Source organism: Pteropus alecto, unplaced genomic scaffold, assembly GCF_000325575.1.
Source record: "Pteropus alecto unplaced genomic scaffold, ASM32557v1 scaffold81, whole genome shotgun sequence".
Taxonomy (NCBI): domain Eukaryota; kingdom Metazoa; phylum Chordata; class Mammalia; order Chiroptera; family Pteropodidae; genus Pteropus; species Pteropus alecto.
Window position 1 is genome coordinate 19,861,766 of NW_006433378.1, and position 11,652 is coordinate 19,873,417.

Here is an 11,652-nt window from a genome sequence, read left to right on the forward strand (position 1 = left end):
TTCATGTAAGTCAGCGTGTAAGCAAGAGCTTAGAATTTGCAAAATTGAGAAGGGGATGAGGCCAGAGAAGTGGGAGAGAGGAAGACAATGAGGGGACCCGATGTCATTGCAAGGAGTTTGCATTATTATTTTATGAAAGTAGATCACAGGAAGCTACCAAAGGCTTAAATAGGAGTAAAATATGATTCGGTTTGCAATTGGAAAGGGCATCCTGGTGGGCGTTCACTGGAAGAGAGTGATAAGGAGATGATTCCTAATCTTGCCTTTTCAAAATGACTCCCACCAAGGGCTTTTGGATCTCTTAAGTGCACAGGCTCAGAGATTTAGAAAGCAGCTTGAGGAATAAACCATCAAGCCATTCCCCTACTGTCAGATAAGAACATGTGGTTGGGTATCCCATGTCCTGTTCACTATCTTACAAGAAGCTGAGATTGGACATTTCTGGTTTTCAATAAAGTAATAAAAGACAAACTGAAGAATCAGATTCTTAATTATGACTTCATCTCATTTATTACAACACGAACCAAATAAATTCTTTCCACACCCGAGTGACAACAAATAGTATTGTAAACCAAATAATTTTATGTCAAGAAGAGATGAAAAAAAGAAAAATGTGATAGGAGCAGCTCGCATTAGATCAGGTACAATGAACACAGGAAGAAGCAGTCACTACCAGGAAAGAAGCAAAAGTCCTTAAATGTGGAATTTTTGTCCTGGATCCTCAGCACGATTAGCAGCTGGAACAAGGAAACTACTGGCCTCCCAATGCAAAGCAAGATGGACGACAAGGGCTGAACACATGGGTCAGAGGTTGGCATCCACTGAAAAGAGGATGCAGAGGTCTGAGGCTGCTGGACACAACACTAAGTGATTGAGAACCACAGGGCTTCCAACCTACAGGGCGGCAACCATAAGTGAAGAGGCTCAGGGGTCGACAGCTGCTGGACACATAGGATACTGGGAGGCAGGAACTGGAGATGTAAGAAGCAGCAGGAAGAAAGCTGGCTCCTGGGCAGAGTCTGGGCCCACAGTGAGCAGAGGAAGGGCAGCAAGAAGTTTCATAGTTGCTGGGCTCACAGTTGGGTGGCTGGCAGCTGGTTGGTTCACTGCAGGTCTCTTGGCAATTGTCCATGAGCCAGGTATGGTCTTGACAGCTGCTGGGCAAGCAGAGGACGCCTCCACGGCTCACATTTGTAGAGCAGAGGGCAAAGGAAGAGGTGAGAGGAATATAACAAGGATTTCTGAGGAATCCCAAACTCTGGTTTCCAGAGCAGGAGTTGGAGCAAGACATGGTGAGGTTTACTGAGCAGGCTGTGGGTGATTGGCAAGAAACGAGAGTCTCAAGTTTCTTTGTGCTCCTCTTTTGACTTGATTCCTTATATATCCCTAGAAGGCAGTGATTCTGTATACAGACTCTCTTCCTTGTTGTGTGAGGCTGCATCAGCACTCTTTATTATGGTCCAGAAATAGTGCTCCCACCTCCCATAAAACTGAATGTTCCTCGCTATGCCTCCTGTTGATTACATATATGTGAAACACAGTCTCGCCCTCTCAAATTATCCAACCAAAACAGCCGCTTTTGGAGGTCATTCATTGCTTCCAGTTATAAGCCCCATTGCATAAACATTCATAGAATTATGCTCTTGGAATTGTCTTTAAAAGTTGTAGCAAACTTCTTTGAAATACTAGCAAATTATTTTCCTTTGGGGAGAAATTCTAGTTTTTTTGGAAAATTACCAAAGTAAGAACTTAAAAGCAAGTATGTTGGAAAAGAATGAGAAAAAACTTATTGCCAGTGTGGTTTAGGACAGAGAGAGTTTAAAAAGTAGTATAAAATGGAAATTTTCAATGTGTTTAAACATATGCTTTGCTTTATTTTAGAATTTTGGTAGAACTTGACTTCCCATCAAAATATCTTTAGTATGAAAGGTCATGCTCCTCTAATTTGTTTCAATAAATAAACAAACCAAGTCAAGCTGAAAGCTGGTTTATGTTTAAAGTATTTTTAATATAGATAAATATGTTGAGGTTAAATGGATCCTACAATAAACAAAAACAAATCAACGGGACCCCATCAGGAAAGTTGAACAACATAACATTTTTCATAGTTATTATAGAAATATGTATTCATGGTTACTCATGTTCCAACTGAAAACTAATGTTCTTGGTAAAAAAAAAATAGACATAATAATTAAGATATGGACATGAATGTCATTTTACTTTTTACATTGGTTCTGGTATCAATTTCCAAAGAGGAGATTCTAAACTACTTTACACGGACGATAGCAGATATCAGAATAAATGTAGAGGTTTTCTAAGTATGAGCACTTTAAAGGATATCTGGGTATATATTTTCTGGTAAACTTGGTTTAAAAAAATGTATGATTGTGTTTTTGCTTCAACCATCCCAATGTCTTTATTATATACCCATATATGTAGTGGCTTCAGTGACTATGTTAATAGGAATTTTAATTATCTGTTGGATCAAATTTCTAATTTCCTTTAGCTAAAATTCAATGTAAACCATTTTCTTATATTTTAATGCTCAATGGATGCACTCACACTTACTGAGTCTCCCTCTGTCCAAGAGAAATAGAATCTCTGAAATACAAGATTGGTTTCTCTGTGAGCCAATGTAGGACTATTTTACTACCAGAAATAGGAAAATGAAAAAAAAAAAAAAGAATGGTCCTATACTAACACGTTGAAATTATCTCAGTATTTTAGATCACAAGCACTACCCTTTGATGATTTGTACATCACGTGTTTGAGGAATCCCCCCAAGTCCGCCAGCTTTCATCACCTGATACCTTTGTACACATTGCAAGAGCCTTCTTGTGAAATCCTGGGTGCTGCAGCTGAATGGCGTTAGTAATAGGCACAGGCATATTTAACTGAATGCTTATCAAATTTACATGTTGATGCTCTTTATGCCTGCTCTTCTCTCATATAATCAAGAGGCAACACCTGTATCATTAACACAGCAATGTAGTTGTGTGTATGTACTGTTTATGTTGTATGCATAAAACAATGTTTTTTCATGAAGAGGAGGGGTATGGAATAAGAGGAAACTAGCATTTATTTAGTGTCTATTCTGGGCAACACCTTGTAGTGTGGGTTACCCACATGTGTAACATCACTTTATCCTCATGATTCTCTATAGTAAATTTTACTATTCATATGAGAAAACTTGAAATGGAGAAAATTACAATAATTGACATGAAGAAAAACATTTGAACAAAGGACATTCAAACATTTGAATATTTGTTTGGGGGTCCTTGACCCTCAAAAGTTTTTTTCTCCCATTATCCAAGATGGCAGTATATCTAGATAGATAGATAGATAGATAGATAGATAGATAGATAGATAGATAGATAGATAGATAGATAATAGATAGATAGATAGATAATGTAGTGACACCATCATCTACTATGTGACCCTGGACAATTTCATAACTTTTCTGATTCCTGGTCACTATCAGTATTATTTTATGGAATAATGGGAATATTAATAATATCTACTTTTCATTTCATTTAAAAATATACTGAGATGGAAGAAAAAGTTTAAAACTGCAAGATACCATACTAGCATGATTTATTTTCTTGCTTTGACATCATTAACCCATTTCTTTACACCATGAGCCTCATTTTTTTTCTATTGTAGGTAGATAACACTGCAAACATATCCATAGAATTTTTCAGAAAATAAAGTGCCCCGAATGTAAATTGTACCTTAATATAAAAAGTTATTGAACTGATGTCATTTGATAGTGACATCAGTTCACTAAAAGCGATGAGCTTAAATGGACATAACATCAGGTCCCTCATCACCAGACTTATTTAAACTACAGATTTCAGGCTCTACTTCTGGTGCAAGAGCCCAAGGATAGTCTTAGGAATTGTGAAGCCTGTGTGCTCCTCCAGGTTCATCCACTTTGTTGCTCTTTCTTCAGTGAACCAGAGGTCCTCATCTCTCCTACTCTAGGAACAACTCTGAATTTCCCTCTCTCAGACACACAGAATCCTCAGAGCATTGCAACAATAAAGGTATGCCAATAAATGACATAGCTTGCATTCATTCATTCAACAAATGTTTACTGAGCATCTTGTATATGCAAACATGATGATAGATGTATGCAAGGATACCAAGATACTACCAATTTCTGCTTCCAGACACATCCAAACTTGTAGATATGATAAGATAATACACAATCTATGTCAGTGTCCACTATAAAGCTTTATAAATGGCTTACCGAGAACAGTAAACATTGCTTATTGGCTTTACCTGAACATTGGCATTTGGCTTTAATTTTGAAAACCAGAAGAAAATGGCAAGGGAGTTGGGGAAGGGAAAGGCACCTTGAGTTGTGGCAAAAGGTGTAAAGGCAGAAAAAATGAAAACACGGTGCTTTCCATGGAGGATTCTTAGAGGTAACTTATAGTAATTAAACTTAGATTCACATGCTGAATCTAACTCGATCAAGGCAGTAAAGATTTTGTTCTACAAGAATGGTGATCTGGTCACTGATTTAAAGAAGAGAGTGCTGTGGTTAATTTGCAACATAGATAATAAATCTATTTTTAATGTTTTTCTCACTTGATCTACTCATATTACATTTTTTCATACATTTCCTCCATCTGTTCTCTCATTCACTACCATCAGCTAAGTTGAGTTTTCTCCTTTGGTGCCATCTCAACTCCTATTGCTAATATCTTCTCTTTAGCTTAAATATTGTATTTAGATTAATACTCCTATAATTAATTTCATCACGTGGATCTCTAACTCAATGACTCCTCTTTGTCCACGGAGAGCCGTTTAAACACTTGATTAGTCCTCCTCTGCTTCCCAATAGAGATTCTCTTCTTTCTTACTGGGTTGTCTGTTCATGTCTCCAATTAGTCCATATTGATCCTCATCTTCTCATTCATCTTCCCCTTTTCTCCTTTGGAATTATTAACCCCTAAATTAGCCCCTCCTTAAAAATACCTCCTTACCAACCTATATATCTCCAGCCTTAAATCTGTATAATTATTATTATTTAATTCACACGCAAATTCCTTTGTATTACAAACAAAACAATTTGTATATGTCATATTATATTATATTATGTTATTATATTATATTATAGAAACTATAATATTAGACTATGTTATAGAACCCTTATTAGTTATTATTTACTGAGTCCTTATTATATCCCCAACATAGCTCTAAATGTTTTATATACATTAAGAGATTTAATCTTCACTACATCCCTATTTGAATAGGTGTGATCATTATTCTCAGCACATGTGAGAAAACTTAGTCAATTCTTAATAAATATTTGCTGACTAACATCACAGCTTTTACAAAATATAACTTAGGTTTTCTTTATCAAATAAAAATTGACCTTTACTTAGTCAAGTCGATAATCTCTTTTATATACTTTTCTCACCATCTATCCTTTTTCATAAGGGAAAGCCAACTTTCGACGAATAAACACACACACACACACACACACACACACACACACACACACACACAAGAAGATAGAAAGAGGCTAAGAAGGACTGAAAATACTTTGTCAAGTTTTTCTTCTGCCCATTCTAATATCGCTGATTACTATTTACCTTAGCTTGGCTTAAAGAAGACAACTCATTATCTAGAGTCAGTCCATTGCAACCTTCAACATAACGAAGCATCTTAAATTTAGCACACCCTGCTAGATGTCCTGAGTAAAATCATTAAATGATCATCCATTGGAAGAATTAAATAATTCCTTGATCATCAATGTAGAGTTTGGAGTGACTGATGAGTATATCACACTGTAATTTACTTTCAACTTTAATTTTACTAAACTATAGCATTCTTACATATGTTTATACATATGGTTTGTACATGATTTGTATAAAATTTGCTCCACTCATTCCAATTTCATTCATACAAAATAACTTTCCCCAGATGATCTTAGAAAAACTGTTTTATATTAATTAACATATCCTTTCTTCCTTGTATTAAAAACAGTATAGGTGGAGCTATCCCTCCTACTATTCATAGTTAAGCCCTTAAATTCTGTCCTTTTCACATTTACAAGGTTTTTTTCAATTTCCTCTCTTTGTTTATATATTTTAACAGCTTTATTGAGATGAAATTGACATATAATAAACTGAACATATTTAAAGAGCAAAATTTGCTGTTTTTATATTTGTATATACCAAAAAATCAAGGATTTAATTATACTCATTATCCACTAGATCTCCTCATGCCCCTGTGTAGTCCTTCCTTTCCACTCCTTCCCACCTCACCCCTCCTTACTCTCATCACCGGGCAACCATTGATCTTTCTACCATTCTGGGTTAGTTTGCATGTTCTATCATTTTATTAAATAAAATAAAACTATACAGTATATACTTTTTTCTTCCCTCTTTCACTCAGTATACTTTTTTAGATTCATCCAGCTTGTAGCATATACCAATAGCTCGTGCTTTGTATTGCTATGTAGTGTTCCATTGTATGAATATAACATAATTTGTTTATTCATTAATATTTTGATAGACTATTGGGTTGTGTGCAATTTTTGAAAATTACAAACACACAAATACTATCTATTTGTGTACAGGCTTTTGAATGGACATGTGCATTCATTTATCTTGGGTAAATACCTAGGATTAGAATAATTTGATCTTATGATAAGTAAATGTTTAATTTTTAGGTATCTGTCAAATTGTTTTCAAAGTGACTGTATCATTTGCATTCCCACTGGCAGTGTATAAGAGTTCAAGTTCCTTTACACTTTCTCCAACAGTTGATATAGTCAGACTTTCAAAAATTTTAGTCATTCTATTCAGTGTGTAGTGGCATTTTATTATGTTCTTAATTTGCTAGCGAGTGATAATGCTGAGCAAATTCATTGCTTATTTTCTACCTGTATATCTTTTTTAGTAAAGAAAATTCTCAATGTTTGTTCATTTTTTATTGGGTTGCTTGCTTTCTTATTGTTGAGTTTGGAAAGTTCTTTAAATATTTTAGATATAACTCCTTTATTAGATATATGATTTACAGATATTTCTACCAGTCTGTGGCTTATCTTTTTTATTCCTGTAATAGTGACTTTTTTGAGAGCTGACATTTTTAATTTTGATAAAGTCTAATTTAGTCATTTTAAATCTACAAGTGTTTATGATATTGTATCTAAGAAAACTTTGCCTAACCTTATGTTTTGAAGTGAACTTTTCTCCATCCTTTTTTGAAATCTAACTTCTAGTCTCACTAATATTTTAAACTCTTATCCTAAAAATCACCAATGATGAATTCCCTATAGTCAATGTCAATTTTTGCCCTCAATCTTAACTCTATGGCACATTTGTCGTTGCTGTTCATACTCTCTATTTTGAAACCTTGTCCCACATCTGTTTTAGCAATGCTCCAAATAGTTTTATTTCTATCACACAGAATACCTGTTTTGTATTCATATCTATCTCTCTTTTCTCATTTTATTCTCCAGATTTTAGGTCATTCTTAATCCTCTTCTGCATTCTTATCAATCTGCATCTCATTAATCACAAAAGTTCAATCGATAGATCTACACCGATCCCTCTATATTTATAATTACTGGTTCGATCTCTTTCCTGAATTTGCAGTTGTCTGCTAGATCATTTCCACTGGGACACCTTACTTCCAATTAAATATTTATATATACATAGTGCTTTCCTCAAAGTTGATTCCCCGTGCTATGAACTTTATTTCTAATTATAGTATTATACTCTCTTAGTCACACAGGCTTAAACTATTATAAAATTATCTTCACAAGTACTACTATTTTTATCGTATTCCCAAGGATGAGATTAATAGTAAAATATAGCTCAGGTAATGTCTCTCTCTTGGCTACAGTTGTATTGAATATCTCTTTATGGCCCATGGAATAAAATCAAAGGTCCTTAAGTTGTCATTTAAAGTTGTCCAAAATGTGGGTCCAATGCATATTGCCAAGCATAAGTCCTCTGGGTCTTCTTTATGTGGAACTCCAGATGACCCCTATTTGCCATTCTCAGTGAATGTCTCACTCACATTGCTGGTTTCCTCTCTGTATTCTTGAATGCTTTTTCACCTTGTCTCTGCTTACCATATCCTACTTATTCTTTAGCCCAGTTGAAACATAATCACAACCAGAAAGTCTTCATTTTTGCCCAACCAGAAATAATTTCTTTTTCCTTTCAACTCATGTCAGCTCTACATCTCTCCTATTATACTGATCATTTCATACCTTATATTTTATGGCTTACAACTTATTTTTATTTCTCAGTAATAATTATATTGTAGACATTATAGCATTATTTGTGTTTGTATTGCTAAAAATTTCCAGCATACTGCTTTTGTAAATATTTATTCGAATGCATGAAAATACTTTAGTCCATGTTTTTATTTATTCAGTTCAGGCATTTTTTTTTTTTACTTTATCTTAAATATTTCTCCTATCAGATTGAAGATTTTTATGCAGATAAATGTGTATGATAGTAAATGGCTACTGAGAAAAAAATAATTAGAGATTGGCAGAGTCTGTCTTAATTTCTGAAAACTCCTAATTGGTTCATTTAGCTCTAGGTGCATATCTTCAATGCTTTCGGCCCTTTGTTTTATAAGCTAGAACCAATGTTTTTGGTTCTTTATGAGCTTTTCATAGTGAAAGCAAAAATCGACTAACTTCCTAGAAAAGGGGGGTGGAACATAGGTTTATTATAGTTATTGTCTAGCATTTTCTCACATACCACATTTTGCAGGCAGGGGAAGAATGCAGTTCACCTTGAGGTCACAGAGAATACTAGTTCAGTTATTTCCTTGCATAGCATAAGCACATTTCCTGGCCTCTTTTTACTTAAGACTCTATGGGCACATAGGAATTCTGGGGAGAAACTTTACAATAAGAAATATCCTTTGAGAATATAAAGGTTTTCTAGTTTGTTTTTAATAGAACATGAGATCAAATAGCAATGCTATAAATTGTCAGCAACTCCGCAGTCCCACTAAAATCAATACACGTTTTGCCCTAACAAACATTTATCCTTCCTGATAGAACATCACTTAAGGTCAAACAAAGACTTGGAGTTGCCTAAAACATTGGTATCCTCTGAAGCATTATTTATTACACTTCATAAAAAATAGAAAATCACTCTTTTGAGTTAAAAGACTGGCATTTAAGTGATTCAAGTCTTTATCCTGGTCTCCATCACAGGCTATTCCAAGGTTCCAGTAAAATATTTTTTCCCCCCAAGCTGAGTAGGTTTTTTTTCTCCCCGCCCACCGCCAAAAGTTTTCTCGTAATACTTGAAAACCTCTCATCTCTTTCATTGACTAATACCTCTAGAGATGGTTTTATTTTATATTCAGGTAAGTTAATCAGTGATTAAATGCTCTAAAAACCTGAGAGTTGGTTATCATAAATAGTAACTATATATTTTTTTTATGTTAGAAGGAAAAGGTGATTGATCCCACACATGTACCTTATCTCACCAACAGTTCTTCTCCAGAGGAATGAAAAGAATGGAGGACACTTTCCTATCTGAAATACTTTCAGACTGGATTATGTAGCTAAGGAAGCTTAACTTAAAAAAATTCTTTATCAGTAGTAAGTGGTATGAAACATCACTGAAGCTCTGGAAAACCTAATTTTATGATAAAGAAAATAGTACCTTTCATAATAATCATCTAATATGTAGCGTTTCAACTTTAAGCTGGAGCATGAATGAACTGGCTTCAGGCTTTAATAGTCATGCAAAAGATCAAAAAAAAACGAAAAAATTAAGACTCAAGCTAGAGTGACCACGGGTATTACAGAGTATTTGTTAACTACCCTATTTTGCCCAGTGATGACTTTCTTTTATGTGTTGACTTAGAAAATCAGAATATCAAGAAAATAAATTACTTCCAGGCCTAATATCTAAACAAGAAGCAAGTGGATGGTTTATTCCATGAGAAGTTTAAAGAACTATCAGCCAAAAAAAAAAAAAAAAGGAGGGAGGGGAGAAATGGGCTGGATGTGCTAAAAAGTCACAAGATTTCTGTACCCTTATGTGACTACTTTGGGTCATTTTTTCACTGATTGGCTCCTTTCCTCACAAACACTCCCATACATTCTCACCTTTCCTGCTGGAAACAAAGATGGATGTTGACAGAGACATATCTTTCTGAAAGAGGGAAGAAAATGACCTTGCGGGTTGATTAACAGAATTTGAGGGAAGCCCATGGGAATAAAGTGAACATGTGGACCAAATTGTATGGTTAATGGGGCATCATTTTACTTTCCATTAGTTAACACTTTGTTATCTGTTAGGAGGAATTAAGGAAGTGATTGAAAGCCAGCTCCTGGGCAACAGATTCAAAGACAGCTGACCAAACAACACCTTGATCTGAGCAAAAGAAAAGTTTTCCCCAACGTATTAAAAGGAACAAAGATTCATCTGAGTAGGCAGAAGGTTGTAGCTTGTTTCAGACAACATTTATAGACATGTGTACCTACTCTGAGCTTGAAATGAGGAAAATTCACTAATGCTATGATCAGCAACTAGTTAAATTGTTAGATCCTTAGCTGGTTCTCCTAGAGTATTAGAACATGATGTGCCCTCTCCCACGAAGGAAAGGTGGAAAAAGTTGGGCCACCTCCAAGCTCAGCCCCCTCATGCAGCCTGACCATCTTACATCCATTCAGAGATGATGGAAAAAGGTCATAGAGTTTTACAGTGGCTTCTGGTCTCTGAAGCTTTGGTTCTCTCAGGGCAATTTCCCAGAGATAGTAAAATTCCTATGGGACACCATAGATGAGGCACTGAGTGCCTTGGATTGGGTTTATAATGCTGATAGTGACCCACTGTAAAATGAAAAACTGACTTTAAGAGTTCTAGATATTTTCTTGAAATTCATCCACCACCTTGGAAATTTCCTTCAGCCTTTATGTTGAAATCGAGTAAGTAAAAAAGAGATGTTATTTTAATAATAGTGCAATAGATGCCCCAAATTAAGAGGTACTCCTTAAAAAAAATGGAAAAGAAAGGCTGTTATTGTGTGTCTCAAATCTGAGGTAGCCAAAGGTACAAACTTTGTGATCCACAGTTAGAAAGCAACATGCAGAGTCAAGGGATTCCCAAGGTTTAAACGAATGGTGTCAGTATGATGATGTTGCTGCCCAGTATAGGGCATTGAATGGACGAAAAACATTAGATTATTTTAATCCCTAGCAGGAGCCTTGTTGCTAAAAAACAAAAGTAAAGGCACTTTGCTTACTAGTATTGAACTCTAGTTTCTCTCTCGCTCTCTCTCTCTCGCTCTCTCTCTCTCCCTGTGCCCCCCCCCACCCCCATGAAAGACTGAGACCATGTGAACTCTTTTTGCTCTCGCTCTCTCTTTCTCTCTCTCTCCCTGTGCCCCCCCCCTACCCCCATGAAAGACTGAGACCATGTGAACTCTTTTAAACATGCTGGGGAACTTCTGAGGGAAGAAGGATTCAAACTTCTATAGCTCTTTTCCATATGTGTACCCAAGCCACCATTTTACCCAGTCCAGCGGGAGATAGAGGAATACTTGGATTCACGTAATAAGATTTTAGAATGTATCACAGTAGGGAAGAGAAGATAATGTGACTCTGTAGGATAGGCCTTTGGGGCCAATTCGATGTACTTTTGTTGT

General features: G+C 35.5%; 1 protein-coding gene across 1 annotated transcript; it reads right to left on the reverse strand.

Moving 5' to 3' along the window:
* Positions 1 to 751: 751 nt before the first annotated feature.
* LOC102895644 (keratin-associated protein 26-1) lies at positions 752 to 1,291 on the reverse strand. The gene has a single exon (XM_006908287.1). The coding sequence runs from the start codon at positions 1,289 to 1,291 to the stop codon at positions 752 to 754; it is 540 nt and encodes a 179-aa protein (XP_006908349.1).
* Positions 1,292 to 11,652: the final 10,361 nt, after the last annotated feature.